We start from the raw sequence: 23,136 nt of genomic DNA, 5'->3' as shown, positions 1-23,136 counted from the left end.
TGTAGAGGATGAAATGTAACTTGCCGAGAAGCGATTTAGAAGTTATAGACGTTCACTAGAACAATCAAATTAAAATTCATAAACAATGTTTTACTTTTTTATTTTTATAATTAATTATATGAATTTATTAAAATATATATATTACTATCAAAACAAATATATGACTTTTATTCTAATTATTGAACTTAAACATACATCATTAAATAGTGCAAACATATTACATATTTCTACTTATTAGATGCCTACCTAAACAAATATTAATAGTTTCATTAAATTAAATAACATTTCATAACAATTCAGAAACAAAATAAAACAAACAATTTTTTAAAAATTATTAAGGACTTTTAAATACTTTTTAATTATTTCAAATAAAAAAAAATGTATTGTACTAATTTATAATTATTATATATTTATATAAAAAATATACTTTACTTAATGATTTAAATAATTTTTAAGAAATACTTGTAAAATTCAATAACTTTTATAGTAAAATTGAATCAATTGATTTTCACGGGATTTTCCAATTTTCCAATTGTGCAAGGTGAAATTTGCACAATTTTTACTATTTTTTTGAGCTACTCCAGTTAAAAAAGAAGGTTGTGCGTGCTATGGAAGGTGATAATATATTGCAGTTTTTTTTCCAAAAAAGGAAGCGAAGCTTGAACAGTTCCCACCTTCACTTTCGTTGGTGGTGTTTCACGAGTACCATCAGTTTAACAGGTCATAAGTTTTTATTATTTCACTGCATATGCAATCTATAAACTGGATCGTAAAATATAGATTTCCATATATAAATTTTCAGCTCTTAATGTTTATAAACAATGCAAAATTTGATTTATAAAAAAAATACTAACTTGATTCCTATTTGTCATAGTAAATAATTTTTTCTTTTTTAATATGTATTTTTTCACCAGCTTTTCAGTGAGCCTACATGCAAGCGTGTGACATAAAAACTGTCAAAGTTATTCAAATTGTTTATAACCTAGAAAGTAGGGTCTTTTTCAAACGAGTTTTTTAATAACAATTTTAATAAAATGTTAATTTTTTCTTAATGCATCTTAAAAGTAGACTCTCGAATAATTGATTGCGATTTGCTAAATATCTCTAGATTCACTGTTAGGGCAAGAACAGTTGTATAAATAATTGCTCTCTGGGATAAACAAATTGAATAACTTACAAACTATTTGGTCAATCTGGTTGAAATTTAGTGCACTTAAATAAACCATTAAATGGCATAATTTAAAGTAGTTAAATTATATATCATTATGTAAAAAGTAAAGTTATTACTATTTAAAAATTAGTGCAAAAATGAGAGTTGCTTGCAATTATCTAGGTCAATTGTTTATGTATATTATTATGAGTACTATCAAATTAAAGAACTTTTTAAGATCTACAACACTTATTTAAAACATTTTTCTCTAAAATTAACAAGAAACGTTTTATAGTAAAAAAACTGAGTTTTTCATTCTTTGTACCTGTTTAAAAAAAAAGAAGAAGAAAAATTAGCTGTACGTCTTCACGGAATTATCATCAGTTATCTCTCATCTACCGTTTAGCATCTTCAAAACCCTGTTTAACATTTTTTCATGTTTTTTTCCCTATTAACTGGGGTAATTATATTAACAATAAATGAGTGTATTAAACTTTGTAATACGCCATTTTAAAGGTTTTTCCATTCTCTCGAAAATGTTTGTACTAAGAAAACCATAAGTCTTACTGTTTTCAATTAACTCTTAAACGCCCAAGGGTGGGTAAAAAATGTCCACCTAATGCGTATTCCCTTGTAACATATTTATTACGTGTTTAAAAATTTTTCAAAAATTATTTATTGTTAAAAATACAGTCCTTTATCGAATGTTAATTTGGTTTTACCGATATTTTTAAAAATAAAAGTAATATATTGAGTTAAATATGGGTGGACATAAAAAGTACACCCTTGGTAAAACTTGTTACTAAAGGTTTCTCTATAATTTATCGTTGGTAGGAATATAATCCATATAATTATCGACGTATAATTACATTATCGACATAATTATCCGCCAATGATGAGGCTGAAAGGAAGAATGAGGAGAAAATCGACAAATCTGAATTAATGGATTTTACTGGTATGTTAATTTTGATGTACATTTTAATTTTGTTGTAAGGTTTGTAAGTTGTTTATATTAATATTTTAGAAGATGCTGTGTTTATTATGCATAAGATTCTTAAGTTTAATCCATTTCCAACAACTCTCAATAAATATATTAGCTATTTTCGAGGTGGACATTTTTTACCCACCCTTGGGCGTACATGGAACCAAAAAAGGTTGGGCGTTTAAGGGTTAATTTGCAAAAAAAGGAAAATGGACCGTTTTTTTGACACTAAATTGTTTATAAATAAAATGGCCGTCAGATCCTACGCAGGAAATAGTTACAATTTGTTCTTACGGGTATTAACTTTCGAAAAAATGCTTGAGTACGCTGGCTGTTGAAGTGTCATGGAAAAAATCTTATTACCCTGGACTGTTGGAAAATAAGCCACAATTTAACTTAAAAAATGATTTTTTTAACGTTTCAACTTCCACTTCATACGTCGTTGTCAAAATACAAAATATTAATAAATTAAACAAAAATGTTGTTGATTAGTAAAAAAATTCTTCTAATAATTTAATCTGACTCATTCATATTGGCCATTCAGACATATTATATTATACATTTTAAAGTAGAAGACTTTAAAATGATGATGTAAATATTTATGAATTGCGTTCCTGGGGCGACTTTATTGAAAGATAGTTCATTCGATTACATGAAATAAACTTTAACTCAAGAATATCCGTCACAAAAAATTATAGCATGTGATTTGTCCTGAAAAAGACAATCACATGCAATGGTGACTCCCGAGAAGGGGAGTCACAAGGGGAGAAGGGATGAAACTAACCCCCAGGCCAAAATCACACATAGGCACAGTACTTATCATTTTTTCTTTGACTTGTTAGCTATGTGTATGCTAAAGGACACCGCACACATCTTATGGAAAATATAATGTCACTCAAATGAAATAAAATTTACATGACTAGGTTCGTCTTGAAATTACACTAATTTCATATCATTGCGCCAACTCTGTATATCGAATAATAATGGGAATCGAATGGGATGTACGTGTATAAAAGAGAGAAAAAATATTTTGTAATTCGCTTAGTCCATAAATTTTTCTGAGGGATTAAGGCAGAGGCTTACTATTATGTTATTCTACCATTATTGAGAATAAAGTTGGTATATTTTGGTCAGTTGTACTGCCTCTAACCGGCTTAAGATAATGGTCGGTACGCTGTTTCAATAGCCTCTAGAATAATATTATTTATGAGTGACAGTTTTATAGACTTCAAAAATGAGACTTCGATAAACTTTAATTACAATTAACGCCCTAACCACAGTATAAAGAGGGAGAGTAAAATTTCTTATATGTCGGCACTTTGATCTCAAGAAATATCTAATACCGGTAGAGTACGCAATTGGTAATTCACCAGTGGTGGATGCACTCAAAAAAATTTAGTTCATAGTATTGATTAACATTGATTATTGAATAGTAATTCGTTAAAACAACAATTTATTTTTTGTTTCAACGAACTTTTAGAGATTGATCAATATAGTGGGTTATTGTCACAATGATTGAATAATAATTGTGAAAATACCTAAAGTACATTAATCAATAACACTCAATTTATTCAGACAATAAGTTAGTTTCGTATATTTAATAAATAATGGTAATTCTGTCAGCAAAGCACTTTCTTAATTTCGTAGATGATAAGTAATTACCTTGGTTTATCGTGACAACGTACAGATTTCATTAAAACAATGTAAAAATGTTGTTATTATAGAGTAATATTTGATTATTCCATAGATGTAAACTGAGTGTTGTGACAACGAATGCATTAATCAATCTACTATTGCGTTTAATAACCACAATCAATGCGTTGATGGTAAAAATAAACGAAGTTGTTGAAACAATAAAAATTTTTTGCTTGACCATTTGAAGTGTAACCTCTTTTCCATGTCGTTCTTTGTTAAACAATGCTGTTACCTCTGCCGAAGTGTCGAATAATTTCATTTCGTTTCCAAGTGTAATCCGTACTTTAAGGAAGTTTTCGTGTGTCTATTATCGTATTTACTCTTTCGAATTCTGAGAAAACTAATTAGTATTTTTGAATAATTTAAACGCAGAATAAAAAATATTACAGTATTATCGAGGGTCTGAACTCCCTGAAAACTTCTATAATGATTATTTTAATAAGTCACAGGGGTGAAAAAGAGAAAATTTAGTATTTAATGTCAAATATACCATTCAAAAGAAACTTTTTATTTATTCTAAGGGGCTTTCCGCCCTCAGTAATAATGTAATCTTTTGTTCTGTGTATAAATTTTTCAAAAATACTTATTAGTTTTCTCTGGATTCCAAAAAAAATTAATGCGTTTAAAAAGATTTCGATCGAAATTTTACACTTGCGCTCTCCGAAAGGAATAAAGTGTTACACATTTTTCGAATCACTATTTCAAACGCTTTTAAATGAGATGTCACATGATGTACTTTGCCGTTTAAAAAACCAAAGTTGTGGCTGTCACATAAAGAGGGATCGCGTAAAGTTCGAAACGTTGATGTTATAATATATTTCAATTATTTTAAAAATCGACCTGTGCAAGCGTTTTGCTTATGTGCTAAAAATAAATAAGTTATTAAAGGGACAACACTTTTTCCGGCGCACTGTATAAGTGAAATCATATATGAGAAATCACACAGTGTAAAATCCATTAGGTTTCAGACAAAAAAGGGGAATTTGCAAAATTATTATGAATCAATTAATATCATACATTGAGCTAATGCATTCAGTAATTATCAATATAAAATACGTTCATATTAGGGATGAATAGAATTGCTTGTAAGAATAACCGTACTTATTGTGGGAATGAACGGAATTAATTGTAAGAATAAACCAAAATAATTGTAGAAATAAACAAAAACCGTTAGGAGAAATACCACTGTTATTGACACAACGAATAGTCCTTGTCGGTCTGGGAACCTTGCGCGGTCGCCATGCGCCTTAACAATTTTACTTCCAATTTTTCGGAGAGAAGTTCTACTGTGCCCTAAGAACGCAAAGCACATCAAGGAAACATGAAACGTAAATCACGTTTCATGGAAATAAAACACTGTTAAACAAATAGACGTCCGGCCATTTATGAAACTTTCCGAAAATAAAAATGTGTTATAAGCATGAATCACACTTGTTTCACTGGTAGGCGGACTTCAAGTTTTGTTTAGCCGTGTTTAATTTTCATGAAACGTGTTTTACGTTTCATGTTCCATGTTTTTCGTTTCATGTTTCGTTGGTGTGCGGCTTGCCTTACTAAGCTACATTCAAAGTTGGCGCACTGGTACGAAATTATTGAAATTTCGAGACCAATCTATTCATGTAAATTTTATTTCATTTGAGTGACATTATATTTTCCATAAGATGTGTGCGGTGTCTTTTCATATATCAATCCAAGTGGTTCCTTAAAATTTGGAGGTTTTGCAGTATTTTACCGTTAGCGAACGTACTACAGTGTGTTTGGTAAATAATAGATCATAGCTTAACCTTAGATTCCTGAGGCTAAAATAGGTAGATTTAAGCTAGCTTACCTTGGTACAAAAGTTGATAATAACCGAATTACGGGGTGTCAAAATTAAAATTTTATTTTATTTATTCTTGAATATTTTCTAACAGGCATGGTATAATAACACGAAACTTGATAAGCGGGGATTTTTTGGGACGAGAAATCTAAATTTGCTACCAAAAATGATGTATTACTCAGAGGGCGCCACTTAGCCTTTCAGCGCTCATTTAATTTCAGGTTCAATTTTTTTTATTACCCACTCTACATACTTTTTAGATCAAAACTTTTATTCTCTTAATATTTTTACTTAAAAAAGGTATACTAGACTCATGTCGCTAAACTCAACCGTTTTCAAGATAAACGCATTTTACTCTGCGAGGCAACATAATTTTTTGCTTCATATCATTGTAGTTACACCCGAAAAATAACTTAAAGTTATAAAAATTTCCAACAATATATCGTATAAGTTTTTTAAACGGAATTTGCGATGCAATGACATAAATATGAGAACTGGCACAATTATTATGGTTTTAAATTATTTTTCGGGTGTAACTACAATGATATTATTATGCAAAAAATTATGTTTTATCGCAGATTTAAATCGCGTGTATCTCGAAAAGTGTTGAGTTTAGCGAGATGAATGTAGTATACCTTTTTTAAGCAAAAATATTTATAGAATAAAATTTTTGGTTTAAAAAGTATGTAGAGTGGGAGATAAAAAATTTGAACGTATTAAATGACCGCTGAAAGACGTATGTGGCGCCCTCTGGTAATACATCATTTTTGGTAGCGAATTTAGATTTCTCATCCCATAAACCCACGTTTACCAAATTTTGAACAAATGAAATAAAAGTTTAATTTTGACACCCTGTATTTCGGTTATTATCAACTTTTGTACTAAGGTAAGTTAGCTTAAATCGACCTATTTTAAGCTCAGCAATCTAAGGTTAAGCTATGGCCTATTCTTTATGAAATACCCTATAGCTTTACTGAAAAAAGATACTGGTGATAGCTTCCAAAATAACTATGAGAATGCCAAAGCCCTCGCGGGTATTTTCTCTAAGTTGCCTAATATTAATTCGTCACGAGTTTTTTTCCCTTGAAAATTTAAAATTTACTACTGTAAAACATCACCTTCAAACCCCCAAAAAAGAATTCGTCTCCTGGTGTCAACTTAATGTCTCCTTTATTTTTGCTTTTACTTTTCCCACCGACATGTTCCGATGCTTTAGCTTACCCACTATATTATCTGGGTATCGTCCTTATCATTAAATACACATATTTTTTCTGACATATGGTAAACCGCGTCTATAACATCGATTTTGTGACTAAACTAGCCATAACAGAAACAGCAATGGAAAGAACAATGTTAGGTATACGACTGTCAGATAAAAAAAGAAAAACGACCAGATAAGATCAAAAACAAAAGTCGAGGACATAACAACAAAAGTTGCAAAACTATAATGGAGCTTCGCATGCCACACTGCTAGACAAAAAGACCAACGTTGGAATGAAGTAATACAACATTGGAGACCTTACCAAAGTAATACCCGGAATTAAACAAAAACATAATGAGAATATCAAAAATGAAAATGGAGAAATGATGATAAACTTCTGCACGAATAGCGAACTTCGAATAAACAACACCTTTTTTGACCACAAAGACCAACACAAATATACATTCAATAATACCCGTGGACAAAGATATATGATAGATTATATTGTAACTAACAGAGATATACATCCATCAAAATTAATATATGTAAGATGCCTCAACTCAGCAGATGTAGGTAGTGACCACAGCCTAGTATTATGTAAAATTAGAATCAACATCAAGTGCTTCACACCTAAGAGAGTGCCACCAACACAAACAAAAATAAAAGTCGAAGGACTAAGTACGGAATCCACGGAGTACTTATACAGAAAAAGAATATCAGAGAAGATTGCTGATAAAGATAGGAAAGCTGGGAAAAACTCAAAAGTAACATAATTAACGCTGCAACAGAATTACTCGGAGAGAGGAAAGTAACGAATACCAATATATCAAAAAAGAAAACCCCATGGTTTCGAGAAGAAGTGAAGATAAAATGTGAAGAAAGGAAGAAAGCCTTTTTACAATACAGAACACAACAAACACAACAGGCATACAACCACTATAAAAGAATTAGAAACGAAACAAACACTTTAGTCAGACAAATAAAAAGAGAACACTGGGAGAGTTTCTCAAAACAAATGGAACACGACTTCTACGGAACACAAAAGGAAATATGGAGAATGATCAGAGGACAAAGAAAAGAGATGAACGAACTAATAAAAACGAAACACATTCTGAAGGAAACTTGGGCAGACTATTTTCGATCTCTGTTTGCTAAAGATAACGATAACGAACTACCAACACCTGAAGTGACAACAAACGAAGAAATAAATATTGAAGAAGCAGAGGTAACGGTAGCACTAAGGAAATTAAGAAACATAAAATCACCAGGAGAGGACAAAATATCGAATGAACTCCTAAAGTACGGAAGACAAGATCTGATCACACAATTATTAAGACTAATCCAACAAATAATAGAACAAAACAGAATACCACCAGAATGGAGATCAATCATCCTAATACCTCTCTTCAAAAAGGGGGAAAAATCGGACGCGGATAATTACAGAGGAATTAATTTATTAAACACAACACTGACATTAACGACCAAAGTGATAACAAATAAACTGAATAAAATTATAACATTAGCAGAAGAACAACAAGGTATTAGGTCGGGAAAATCATGCACCGACGCTATATTTATAATGAGGCAGATTCAAGAAAAATCGTTAGAATACAACAAACCGGCATACTTGTGTTTCGTGGCTCTTAAGAAGCCATTTGACAGGGTCAAATTAAAGGACGTTATCCATTTATGGTACGCAAAAGAGGTACCTCTAGGAATAATTAAAACGATCAAAAATATCTACCAGAACAACACAATAAAAGTACAAGTAGATGAAGAACTAACTGACCCAATTGAAGCTGGCAATGGGATAAGACAGGGAGATTCCCTGAGTCCTCTGTTGTTCAACCTGATCATGGACGAAATAATAAAAAAGTAAGAACAAAAAAGGATACCAACTGGGAAAAAAACAACTTAAAATAATCTGCCATGCAGACGACGCAATACTAATTCCTCGAAGTGAAGATGATTTACAACGTATGCTGCACGAATTTAATATAACCGCTAGAAAATTCACATGTTAATTTCCCCAAAAAAAAGACTAAATGCATGGTTATAACAGCAGAACGAATAAGCGGTAAATTAGAGCTGGAGGGTCAAATAATAGAACAAGTCATGGAGTTTAAATATCTAGGCATCACACTATGCAGCTACGGAAAGCTCGAAAGAGAAGTGGAAGATCAGGTAAATAAAGCAAACAGAGCCGCAGGTTGTCTGAATGAAACAATATGGAAAAATAAAAACATCGGAAAAGAACTGAAAGGCAGAATTTACAAAACAGTCATCTGACCAATAATGACATAATACGGAAAGGACAAAAAGAATGCTAGAAACAGCAGAGATGAAAGCATTGTGGAAAATCGATGGTAAGACGCTGTGGGATAGAGCTAGAAGTGCAGATATACGACGGAGATGCAAGGTGGACAACATTAATAAGTGATTTTTTTTCCCATAATCATCGCTACGATGATGATTATTACAATTACAATCTGGTCATACTTGACCAGTGAGCAATTTTAATCTAACCTAAATTATTAATGTTTCTTAAAATTAAGAGCTTACCCCATAGGGTCTCTTATCTAACCTAACAAGATAGTGCACTATTCTAGTATACACACTAACGCGCACAAGCACTATGCTCTGCTTTTCACTATCACCTATCACTTAAACTATTTCATAAGACTTTGTCCTCTTCAGTCTTCTAACTTGCCCAGTGGTATCGAGGAGCTGGATTGCCTCAATATTCTCGTGCATATGAAGTCGTTGCTCGTGACTTCCTGCCATCTTCTTGATGATTAAATCCACAGTTTCCATTCCTAGATCCTTGTGGAGATCACTGTTTGTAACATATCAAGGAGCATCTACAATATTTCTTAGTATTTTGTTCTGGAATCTTTGTATTACTGTTATATTACTTGGTCTAGTACACCCCCATAGTGGGCATCCATAAGTCCATACAGGTCTCAATATTTGTTTGTAAATTAGTAACTTATTATGCATCGACAATGTGGAGTTTCTTCCAATTAGCCAATACATTTTTTTATATTTTATATTTAGTTCTTCCCTTTTTTTCTTAACGTGCACCTTCCAGCGTAGTTTTGCATCTAATGTTATACCCAAATACTTAGCAGTATCTGCAAATGGTACTTGGATGTTGTTGATTATAACTGGTATAGTCTGTTCGCTAAACTCAGACGCAACTTTCTAGATATTTTAGTCGGTAATTTTGCCAATTTTAGTAAAATTGGCAAAAAATAATTTTTAAATAGTTAATAATCACTAAATAGTTAGTAATTTTGCCAATTTTTGCAAAATTGGCAAAAAACAAAAAAAATATCGACTAAATTATCTAGCCAGTTGCGTCTGAGTTTAGCGAACCGACTATATATATTCTATTTTTTTGTTGGTGAAATTAACATGGACAGATTTAGTTTCATTCAGCCTGATTCTCCATTTTTGTGTCCATTTATGGATTTGGTTAACTGCTATTTGGACTTTGTTGGTCGCCTCTTCACTTGTCGTCCCTACTGCTTAATAGCTGTACCATCAGCAAAGGTGGCAACTGTGTTGTCTTCCAGTACAGGTATGTCACACGTGTATAGTAGGAATAGGACTGGACCCAACACACTGCCTTGTGGAACACCTGCTCTAATTTCTTTTAAGTCTTAAAAACAGTCTTCTTGCTTAATTCTAAAATGTCGTTCTTTTATGTATGATTGTAAAAGTTTTGAGTACTGTATAGGTAAAAAACATTTTAGTTTGTAAGTTAAACCTTCATGCCAGACTTTATCAAAAGCCTGTGCAGCATCAAGGAATACAGTTGAACAGACTTTCTGTTCTTCTAGGGATCTTTCGATAATATTTGTGATTCTGTGCACCTGGTCAATTGTTGAATGCTTATTTCTAAATCCGAATTGATGTGTCGGTATCAAATTTCTTGCTTTAATAATTGGTTTTATTCGCTTGAGGAGCAGTTTCTCAAACAGCTTGGAAGCAGAGATATCGGTCTGTATGACGAAACCTCATGTGCTGGTTTTCCTGGTTTAGGAATCATAATGACTTCCGCCATCTTCCATATCATTGGTACATATTTTAATCTGAATGCACCGTTAAAGAGGTTTGTTAATGTTACGATAGCTTTTCAGGGAAGATTTTTGAACAGCTCACCCGTAATTAGATCATAGCCCGGAGCTTTCTTCGGATTAATATTTTCCCTTACTTCTTCAAGCACTTCTTTTGGTGTAGTTAGCCGAATTTCTTCCTCTAATTGAACGGGTTCCTCCCATCTTTCTTCATCCCCTTGAGGTTCATTTGGTTTGAATGTATTTTCAAGATGTATGGCAAATAGCTCTGCTTTTTGTGCGCTACTTCTGGCCCAGTTACCATTTTCTAGTTTAATAGGAGGAGAGTGCATAATAGGTCTTTTCAATCTTTTAGTAGCTTTCCAAAAGGAATAATCTGTACTACCGTCATCTGTTAGCTCCTGTAAGTAAGAATTAATTGAGTTATTCTTTAATTGTAGGATAGTTCTTTTGAGTTGTTGACTTGCACAATTTAGTTTAGTCTTATCTTGAGGAGACCTTGTTTGTTGCCAAATTCTTCTCAGTTTTCTTTTTTCAATTATCATGTTCCTTACTTCCTTTGGATAATTGTTTCCTTTTAGCCTAGGTTTCAGTGTAGGAGTGTTTTCCCATGCTGCTTGCTGGATTTGTTCACCAACAATTCTGCTTCTTTATCTCTAATTGCTCTGCGTTTTGTATTGGTACATTTAGATTTATTCTCTCTTCAAGGCTCAGCTTAAAACTTACCCAATCCGTCCATTTATTTGTTAATGTGGGGTTACTTTGTTTTTTAATAATCCTGTCACTCATGGTTAGTACTATAGGGGAATGATGAGAATTTAAGTCCCAACAGTCATCAATGTCTATGAAATTAGTTGAAATATTCTTAATAAGAAAGAAGTCTATTAAATCAGGGGTCTTGTTTCTATCCGTAGGCCAGTAGGTTGGTCTACCAGTTGATAGTGCTTCACACCTCTGTTCTTTAATGGCTAACAAAAGCTCCTTTCCCTTAGTAGTAGTGATTCTAGAGCCCCAGTGTGTGTTCTTTGCGTTAAAGTCACCTCCAATAATGAACCTTTTCCCTAAGCTTTTCAAGAATTCATTATACTGCTCTTTTTTAATGGAATGTTTAAGTGGGCAGTATATTGAACTTACATTTATTTCAAAAGTTTTAGTTTTTATGTGTACTGTAGTGGCTTGAATATGTTCAGTTTTATATTTCAACTCTTCATGATGATATATATTATCCTTTATGATGATTGCACTGCCTCCTTTGGCCGCATTGTCAGGGTGTATTGTATGATATACCTTATATCCTTTAAGTTTGATGTAGGATTGATTTGTGAAATGCCTTTCATAGACAAGAAACAAATCAATTTTTTCGATGTCAAGGATTGCTTGTAGTTCTTGTTGATGATTAAGCAACCCGTTGGCATTCCATGCGACAATTCTAAGATCATTAGCCATTTCTTACCTTTGGAATAGCACCTTCAGCTCTATATTCCAAGGAAGTGACCCTTTCATTTAATTTTTTCAACTCCTGTAATATCATTTGTAGGGTTTGTTCTGTTTCTTTTTCGATCTCTGTTGTTTTTTTGGTATTTATCATTCTGATATATCATCAGAATAACTGAATGAAAAGCAGAAGAGTAGAATGGAACGACCACATAAGCCGAATGACAGCAAATAGAGTAGTAAGGATGGCGAGACACGGTTCCCCAATAGGAAGACGATCAGTGGGAAGACCACGAAAAATATGTAATGACAACTTACTGGAGGCACATTGAAAAACAGACAGGGTAATGTCTATATAAAAAGAAGAAAAAGAAGAAGAAGAACAAAGTAACCGACCGAGAGGAAGACCGCAGATGAAGTGGGTTGATGATATTAAAAGAGAAACCGGAACAAATTGGAAATATGTTGCTTAGAATAGAGATCGATGGAAGGAGTTGGGAGAGGCCTATATCCAAACGTGGACAGTAGAAAGCTAAGAAGAAGAAGAAGAACACCGATTTTAAAAAAAGGGATCATTGCCTAGACAATTCCTGATTTTTTGTAAAACGAATGGGTTATCGTCGGCCTAATTTGACAACATATGACAACCATGAGAGATATATTCACCCATTCCGACATAATAGGGGAGTGCAATTAGAACGACAATATGCATTGTTTTGGAAAAATTCAAACAAGCTTGTATTTTTCTAAAACTTTTTTTGTTAGTTTATATACATGTTAAAGTAAAAAATTCTACTGGCAGATTTGACCGCTCATTGTTTATTAATTGTTTAAACAATAACAATTATTTTGTATCAATAATTTTCAAAATATCATTGAATTCATCATTTTACTTTGATCAAATATGTTTCTATTTTGTTTTTGGTTATTCTGAATCCGAATATGGCACTATAATTTGAAAATTCTTATACAGAAGCTCCTATACAGTATGTTTGCGTAGCTAGGAACCACATTAAAAACTTTTTTATTATCAATTTTACGAAAAAAAGTTATTCTTCATAAAATACTCTGGATAGTCAAAAATCTAAAACTCAACCATCGATTTTATACAGGTTATTATCAATTTTATACGGGTTATGTCAAAAATATGAACTTCTTTAAAGAGTAAAGTACCTACCTTTATATTCCAGAATATCAAAAAATGACATTATAAAAAGTTGTCTACAATTAAAAATTATGTTTTAATATACAATTACATCATTCAAATAGAAAAAAAAATTCAATTTTTTCTCAAATTACGGATACCCATCATCATTTTATTACAATTATTGCAACTATTTTATTATCAATTTTACGAAAAAAAAATATTCTTCATAAAATGCTCTATCTGGTCTAAAATGTAATATACAACCATCAGACATCAAACTTTTCCAGTTTTATACGAGGTATGTAAAAAATATTAATTTTCCTTAAGAGTTAAGTGCCTTTATTATTCACAATATTTTAATTAGAAGGATGTGATTGAACACTGAAACATATTTTTTAATTCTAAACAGTTTTTTTAATAACAATTTTCGATATTGTGAATTATAAAGGTACTTCACTCTTAAGTGAAATTCATATTTTTTGACGTACCTCGTATAAAATTAATAAAATTTTATATTTGATGATTGCATCTTAGATTACATACGACGCAGAGTATTTTATAAGGAATAACTTTTTTTCGTAAGATTGATAATAAAAAAGTTATATCATTAGGTTCCAAGTTACGCAGATATACTGTGTAAGAGCTAAAAAAAATTTTTTTGTTGAACATTTATTATTGTTGAAGCTTATTATTAAATGTATTTTAGGTAAGTTTTACAGACAAAAGTTTCGACCACTTTTTATAAACATTTTTTTAGCTGGTAATTTTCGGTTTTTGTATTACGTTTTTGTAATCTTTCCTAATTTTCTCAAAAAGAAATAGTTTATTTCACTTCTAAAGTAACATAATTTAAAAATTGGAATAAATCCTTTGTAAAAGGTATAAACTTTATTAAAATCCCTAAAGGGCTACATCACAACAAAACGTTTTCCATTTTATTACAAAATCATTATCAGTGTAAGACAGTCTGGATGCTAGCTGAGCCACCAAAGAAATATAGGGGTAATAACCCTTCAAATATAAAATTTATGTTTTACAGATGTATATTTACTTAAAATGCCTTGTGATGGTCAAATGGCAACAGGAATAATGCCCTAAGGTAAGGTATTTAAATTCCCAATATGTGGGATGCAAAAAATTGAGTTGTTTACATTTCGATGACTTTATGGCAACTGCCTTACCTTAGGACATTATTCCTGTTGCCATTTGCCCATCACAAGGCATTTTAAGTAAATATGCATCTGTAAAGCATAAATTTTATATTTGAAGGGTTATTACCCCTATATTCCTTTGGTGGCTCAGCTAGCATCCAGACTGTCTTACACTGATGATGATTTTGTAATAAAATCGAAAACGTTTTGTTCTGATGTAGCCCTTTAGGGATTTTAATAAATTTTATACCTTTTACAAAAAAATTTTTGTGATTGATGGTATACAGCCAACTACAGGAAAAATTTTCTTTCCTTGTGGATTTTAACATAAGTTAGTGCATTTTAAAGAATACATCCTAAGCTTAAAAACACACCTATAAAACTGAAATAGATATGTTTAAAATTGAAGTTTTGAATTGTAAGAAGTTGTCAAAAATTACATTTTTTGAGACGTCGTATCATTTGAATTAAATTTTTGAGATTTTTTTTTGAATGAAACATCGTTTAGTAAAATGTTTGAAAAGTAAGTTGTGCAAAATTGAAAGTTTTATAAGAAAAATTGTATTAGTTACACATTTTTAAATTATTTTTAAACAAAATTCATGTAGGTCTCACTTTCAGCTCACACCGTGCTTATTGCTTATGTCCATAAATTTTATTTCTTTTTATTATAATCATAAGATAGCTTAATTATTCTTCTTTCATGTCCAGTTTGTAAAGTTTCATTTTATTGATTAGTTAAAGAATTACTTTAAAATAACTCAACCGTGCACTTTGCCGTACGCTAGTTTACAGTGCGCCAATGTTTGTGAGAAGGGTGACTAGCGTTATAAATAAAAAATTATAGAAGCTACAGATTTAATTTTAGAAAAATCTTTTTTATACTATAAAAATATATTATTTTACACGAGAAGTTGCGCTATGTTATCATTATTAATAAAAAAAATTGGTCCAAAAATATTTAATATTGTTTGAGATATTGAATTTGATTATTAAATGTTACTCTATTTTCAATTGCACAAACGCGGTTGTTGCCGAAGAAATATTTACCTGTATTAAATCTTATTATTTTTATATTTATCTATATTTTCGATAAATGTATTGATAAATTCAAATTTCAATTAAACTTCCCCCTAAAATGGCATTTGAAAATTATTCAAATTTGTTTATAATTTGTTTTTTTTTATCACGTCGCGGGGATTAAATATTTTGAAATGCCGTTTCGATAATTGATGTTCCTAAGAATTTTTCGCTAATTAACAAATTTTTTTGTCTTTTGTTCCTCTTCTTTTTTTTTCTTGGAGTTATATTACTACGGGTTTATTTTACTACCTTTTAGGGTTAAGTTTCACTAAGAATGTCGAATCTCTAAGTTGTAGATTTTAGACCCAAAAATATTAAGATTGGTATAAAACCACTTAAATAAAATGTAGTTACTTACTGAGTTGCAAGGTGTTTTATTTAAAAATTTAAAAATTATTTTTACCAAGTACTTTCAAACTATTTGACGTATCCTTATCATACTTAGCAGAAAGTGTGGGTACTATACAGTCTACTAAATTGTGATAAATAAAAGCTTCTAGCTACTACCAGAGGCGTAAGACAGGGGATAGTTAATGGATGACCCTTCGAAATTTTTCGATTCTCCCATACTTTCTATGTAAATAATGTACTCTTTACTGGTAACCATTAGGTCATTAGTTTTCGAGATATTGGACGTTAAAAATGAAACGGCATAGTTATTTTGATACATTCATTCATTCATTTTAAACTTCTAATATCTCGCAAACTGATGACTTTATCGATACCAATAGTTATTTATATACAAAATATTGGAGAATCGAAAAATTTCGCTAAAATAGTAATTCACTCAGTGGCGTAGAATTTGGCAAGGGTTAATCGTTCACTATTCCCTGTCGTACGCCTCTGGCACTAGCTAGAAACGTTTATTAATTACAATTTCGTATGGTATATAAAAGCCACACTTTCTGCCAATTATGATAAAGATACGTCAAATAGTTTTAAAGTACTTGGTAACAATAATTTTTAAATTTTTAAATAAAACACCCTGTAACTCAGTAAGTAACCACATTATATTTAACCTTTAACTACACGCGCTAGCGTATTTTGTACGCTAGATATAAGAATTCTACTACAAATATATTTAAAAATTTAATTTTTGACCTTGTTTATCTCTCTAACCTATTACTGGAATGTGCTTTACAATGTGGTTTTAGTTTCGTTATGATCGGCGTTCTGGGAAGATCGGAATTTACAGTTTATTAGTTGTTGTTTCCAGTGGTGGACAATATACGACACGATTATATTAATACAAGTAGTAATATAAGTACATATTTCAATTGTTTTCTAGTCATTATGGCACAAAATATATTTTTCTTTATAAACAATTCTTTTCTCCTGTAAAAAATCCCATTTAAAAAATTTTTTATTAGTAATTTTATTTATCATGGAATCGAGTTCTTGCATGATTCCAGTTATAAATCCCAATTGGCTCACTGAGAAGGAATTCAAAGTATTCACTGATGCCGAGTAAGGTTTATAACAAACAACAAAGTGTAGTTTTTCAAAACAAAAAATAAACAAATCCGCTGTTTTTAAGTGTATTTTCTTGTGGCGTATAAAGTACGCCACGCATGTAGTTAAGTTATAACTTGATGCGCGGGTAATAAAAGGTTAAGAGATTTTAGTTAAATCTCAATATTTTTAGGTCTAGAATGTACAACTCAGAGATTTGACATTCTTAATGAAATTTAACCCTAAAAGGGCCCGTATTAATATAACGCCAAGAAAAAAAAGAAGAAAAAACGACAAAAAAACTTTGTTAATTAGTAAAAAATTCCCAGGAACCCAATTATCTAAACGGCATTTCAAAATACTTAATCCCCGCGACGTTATTAATAAACAAATTTGAATAATTTTCAAATGCCATTTTAGGGGGGAGTTTAATTAAAATTTGAATTTATTAATACATTTATCGAAAATATACATAATAATAAAAATAAAAAAAATTGAAAAAATCTAACACATTCGTCAAAGAAAAGCGTAGTGCGTCTTCATCGAATAAACCGTTTTCGCCCCCCTCTTTTCTGTGTGTTAGATTTTTTCAATTTTTTCTTTTTTGCTTTTTAGTTGATTTTTTGTATAATATTTTTAGTTTTAGTCACTCTTAACTAAAGAAAAGCGTTTCTTAATTTTTTTTCATATTTATTTATTTTTTACTTTTTAGTCTTACAATTCAAACATTAAAATATATCGTCATGTTTCTTAAAATATGTATAAAACATATTGATGTACCAACATGAAGAGTAGTCGGAATCGGCAAAAAATTTGAAATTTTATTGTTAATTTATGAAGCATAACGTAAACAATTAACGTAAAAATTTAAATTATGTATAGTTCATATCATTAGCTACAATCCGTAAAAGTTTCAAGTTTTTACATTGTAAAAAACAAGAGAATTTAAGCATTTTCCATTAAAACCGTTTTTTTTATTTAAAAAATTAATAAACATAAAACAATTTTTCTTTTGCTGCAAATTTTCATTCATTTGCATTGGAGAAAAGGCACTCAAATTAACGTCTAAAAATTTGACGCAAACTATTGAACTAAATAAAATTGTTTAATGATGAGATCTTATGCAGGTGAATATTTCTTTGGCAACAACCCCGTTTTTGGAATTGAAAATATAGTAACATTTAATACTGGTAATATAGTGCAACTTTGTCAGTAAAATAAGATATTTTATAGTGCTTACTTAAAACGCTAAAAATATTTTTTTGCAAATTAGTTTTTAAAGTTTTATTTACAATTATTTAAATAAGTAGGGGGTCAAATTTAATCTAGTAAGTCTTATGTTAAAGATTTACCCTACAACTTTGAAGAAAAAAATCCCATAGACCTTCATTAATAATTGAATTACCTCAGCAGTTAAAAAAGTATTCTTTTTTTGCAAAAATTACCACTTTTTAATTATTTAAACAATGATCCCCTTGTTCGATTTCGATACTTTCTTGAAAATATCTTTTGTACCCACCTAAACTTTGATATAAATTTGTTTCAACCGGTACGAATTTACATTTTGACTTTTTTTATTTTATTACACTATTGTTAGTTATTCGGTCTCTATAATAGAGGTCCCTAATAATTAGGGTTAATCCCAACATGGGCCCTTGCATTGCCCTCTGTGTTGTTAGAATTTTTTTGCGGACGTCTTAGTGAGCGTTGGCATTTTCGCACCACAGGCTAGAACCGACAGCACACATTAATCAAAGACTTTTCTCTTTAAGCGACCAAACGAAACTCAATATAATACTTACACATATTCCTTAATACTTATACTTATATATTTATAAAAATGTATACCATTTTTATTCAGTTGCAATGCGAAGGCAAAACAATCTTACTTTTCAATCAGAATACGGAGTGCAGTCCAGTCCCTTGAATCGCGATTTTCGGCTTTTATTGGAGCCTTCATCGGAAAGAACGTAGGCACTGTCACAGTATATAGAGGTGGAACCTATTTATACTGTGGCACTGTTCTCCATATTTTAACTGATTCGCATCGAGAGGTTTTCCCACCCATTACAACTGAAGTGATGAGAGTAGGTGGCTAGCGCCATCTGGCATTGAAAGACGAAATAGTTTTCAATCCTAATAGTAAATTATTAATATTGAAAATATTAAAAATATTACTAAAAGATTTTTAAATTGAAAACTTATTGGTACACTTTCCTGGTGACACCTCCAAGAGCCGAAAGAAGAGCCGAAATTCGCGATTCAAGGGACTAGACTGCACTCCGTATTCTAATTGAAAAGTAAGATTGTTTTGCCTTCGCATTGCAACTGAATAAAAATGGTATACATTTTTATTTTATAGTCGTATTACTCCGTAAAGTAACTAGGTGCATTTTTCCGTTGGAACTTTACCAGCTGCAGACGGGGGATGTGAGTTGCATAGTGTAGAATTCCTTCCCTCTCGTCTTCACTGCAGCATCCATTTGACTTGCAAATTGTAGAAGTCTTGGAGGTGTCACCAGGAAAGTGTACCAATAAGTTTTCAATTTAAAAATCTTTTAGTATTATTTATGATATTTTCAATATTAATAATTTACTATTAGGATTGAAAACTACTTCGTCTTATATATTTATATTTATAATAATACTTATTCAAGGTGTGCAAGTACTTGAAGGGGATACGAGAAACGATCGTGCGCGAATAGCGGAGAAATATTGCAACTTTATTAAATCATTCATTGTCAATTGAAATTGTTAAATTGACGTATATTTCATACCTACTATCATTAAAGAAGAAAAATTATATATTGCTCCACAATATTGATACGATATGCAATTATTATATAAAGGTAAATTTAATTAATTGTATTTTGCTTACAGTACTGCATTTTAATAACTAATTTTATTTACTACTTACAATTGTTTACGTTTTAATAACATAACCTGAATCTTATTTTTTCTTCTTATTATTTTTTTGGACTATGGCCTTGACAATTATCCAGTAACCAGAACTAATATAATTGGCCAATACAATTAAAACTGCGAAAAATGTTGCTGAGCGTAGAAACCAGGTGTCGCTTTGCCGAACTTGCACGGTCCCAATAATATAATACTTACTTATATTGACTTTTGTTTGGTCTTTGGTATGTATCTACCTATTGATTTTAAAATTACAATTGTTTAATGTTTTTAGATATGCTTGGAAAAAAATCACAAATGCCCAATTTGTGATGACGAAATGGCGAGTTTTATGATGTTTCAACACTTTCATTTCAAACATAAGAATGCCGTATTGGACTGCCCAACCCTTGTCTTCAACTTGAAAGATTATTTAGAAATGCCTAGTGTTTATATATATCAACAAGAAGATAATTTATTTTTTCTATATATAAACTATAGTAAGTCGGAAAATACATTAAAATTAGATTTGGTTTATATGGGAAGTTTTAAACTCGCTAAGAATATATACCATGAATTTACTGTAAGTAGTGAAAACAAAGAATTTGATATTGTATTGAAACCAAAACCATGTACTGATGAATTTGTTTTAGATATATCATATATGTCAAACTTTATACAAATCAAATTTAAATTAATTGATCGTAATCTAAATATTTTGACGGCACCTGAAATGTACCACCAGCATTTGGCTTCAGCCCACCTAAATGAGGCACAAGCTATGAGGGAACCCATACTCAAAAAGGCTCCACAGGAGAGTCAAATTGAATACACATCAAAATTTAATCAAAAATGTAAAGCATGCCAAGAGTATTGCATGTTTTCAATAACTCGTTCTCAAATTGACGCTTACTACATTGACGAAGAAAATAATTATGTATGTTACTATTGCTATGAGGCTTTCAAATCTAATCTAACAGCTACTTGTTATCGTAAAAGAAAAATTCCTCTTCATATATTTGATGCAATGAAGTTTTTCAAATGGAATTGTAGTAAATGTTGTAGCGAGATTGAATTTTCAGATATTCGATCACATGAAATAAGCTGTAAACTAGGTAGACAATTTACTTGCCCTATAGGAGATTGTTGTGAAAAAGGCACTGTTAATCAAATGATCAAACATTTGAAAGATCATAATTGTTTGGCATTTTCGTCTTACTTTATTAAACCTCGTGATATTTTTAGTTGTTATGTGTTTGTAAGAGAGCATATTGTATATTTAGAAGAATTAACTTCTGCGTATCGGAGTAATCTTTATTTCCCTTATGAAGTGCGGACAAAACTAGTAACAAAAACCGACAACAAGGAAAAAGTAACAAGAATTGACAATGATCTAACACGCTTGTACATTAACAACCAAGAATCTGACAGAAATACACCATATGTTCTGATGTTTTACAGCAATAATGAAATGAAGGATAAGTCTCCCGAACCAATTAATTACCCAACATTTGTAAAAGTTATTGTAATCTAATAAAGCATATTTGTTTGCAACTGGCGTATCATTACAAATAAAGGATACTGGCAAAAAAGGTTCTATGCCAAAATAATATGCTTCGAGAAAAATGGTTTTTCTACGGCCGTTCTTAAACAGCCACTTTCTAGCACGCATTTCGTTTCCGAAATTGGCACTTTCCCGCACGGCGTGCGTGAAAGTAAATTTTCCCGCACGCCGTAAAGTAGTGCGGGAAAGTAAAATACCTTCTATTACGGCATTATAGTATATACTATAAATACATGCAATAAACTAATATTTAGATATTATTTACTAATTTATTTTAAATGTATCTTATTGTGTTCATGTTTTAATGTTAATGAAATTAACGCAATAATTCGATGAAATAAAATTATTTTGACATAATATTTAAAAGTCAAATCAGTAGACAATTACAATTGTTTTAAATCGTCGTCATGGAAACCAATATCGTCGTCGTGGTAAACTATTATATTGAAAGTTTGATTTTGACAACCTTGTCAAAGAATTAATTTGCGTATTTTCACTCCTAAATAAAACTTGATATGACTCTACTTTTTGATTAATTATTTATATGGGAAATAAGCCACAATTAAAATGAAAAAAATAATTTTATTAACGTTTCGACGCCCAAATCGGGTGCCGTTGTCAAAATACAAAATATTACTAAAATAAACTAAAGTGTTGTTGCTAAGCAAAAAAAAAAAATTCTTCTAATAATTTATTTAATCTCACTCATTTATATTGGCAATTCAGACATATATTATACATTTTAAAGTAGAAGACTTTAAAATGATATTACCAATATTTATGAGTTGCGTTCCTGGGACGACTTACTGAAAGATAGTTCATTCGATTACATGAAATTAACCCCAACTCAAGAATATCCGTCATAAAAAATTATAGCATGTGATATGTCTTTAAAAAGACAACCAAATGCAACGACAGTAAAATTCTCGCGTTAGAGACTTCATAGTAAATCACAAGGGAAAACCAGGAAAAACCCTGTGATACTATCCCGACATCGTAAGTATTTGGTCTTACATTAATTTACTCTCAAAAAATTAATTGTGGCTTATTTCCCATATAAATAATTAATCATAAAAATGCCACAAGGAAATAGCTTCAGAACAACTCTACTTTTTGTGGCTTTTATCCAAGCGTACGGTCCTAGAAAAAATATTGTTCCTAACTCATGCGGAAAGCGTCTTCCCCGCACTCGACTGCTTGCCCAAACTCCGCTATCGCGTCGTTCAGGTCAACGGCAGTCTCGTGCGTGAAAATATCACTTTCCGCACTAGTTAGGAAAATAACTATTTTCTACGGCCGTGCTAAAACAGCCACTTTCCCGCACGCATTTCGTTTCCGAAAGTTGCACTTTCCCAAGTATTCTACTTGGGAAAGTGCAACTTGGAAAGTACCTTGTAATATGGCATTAAAATATATTATAAAACATGCAATAAATTAATATTTAGATATGATTTACTAATTTATTTCAACTCTATCTT

The 23,136-nt window shown here is 31.0% G+C and overlaps 2 protein-coding genes across 5 annotated transcripts in view; one reads left to right on the top strand and one right to left on the bottom strand.

Moving 5' to 3' along the window:
- The window catches only part of LOC114339168 (dynein axonemal heavy chain 1-like), a 1,269,803-nt gene that overhangs the window by 956,050 nt on the left and 290,617 nt on the right, over window positions 1-23,136 (bottom strand). The window lies entirely within an intron of this gene.
- The window catches only part of LOC114339586 (uncharacterized), a 100,764-nt gene that overhangs the window by 5,871 nt on the left and 71,757 nt on the right, over window positions 1-23,136 (top strand). Inside the window, exon 2 of one of the 2 annotated variants that reach the window (XM_050661250.1) lies at window positions 20,390-21,648. The exons of the other annotated variant lie outside the window; for it this stretch is intronic. Coding sequence (XP_050517207.1) covers window positions 20,390-21,628 — 1,239 coding nt within the window. The 3' untranslated portion in view covers window positions 21,629-21,648. Of the gene's footprint in view, window positions 1-20,389; window positions 21,649-23,136 lie in introns of those variants that run through there. 2 annotated transcript variants of the gene reach the window in all.

Source organism: Diabrotica virgifera, chromosome 9 (assembly GCF_917563875.1).
Source record: "Diabrotica virgifera virgifera chromosome 9, PGI_DIABVI_V3a".
Taxonomy (NCBI): domain Eukaryota; kingdom Metazoa; phylum Arthropoda; class Insecta; order Coleoptera; family Chrysomelidae; genus Diabrotica; species Diabrotica virgifera.
Note: the sequence above shows the minus strand (reverse complement) of the source record. Positions and strands in the feature narration are given on the sequence as shown.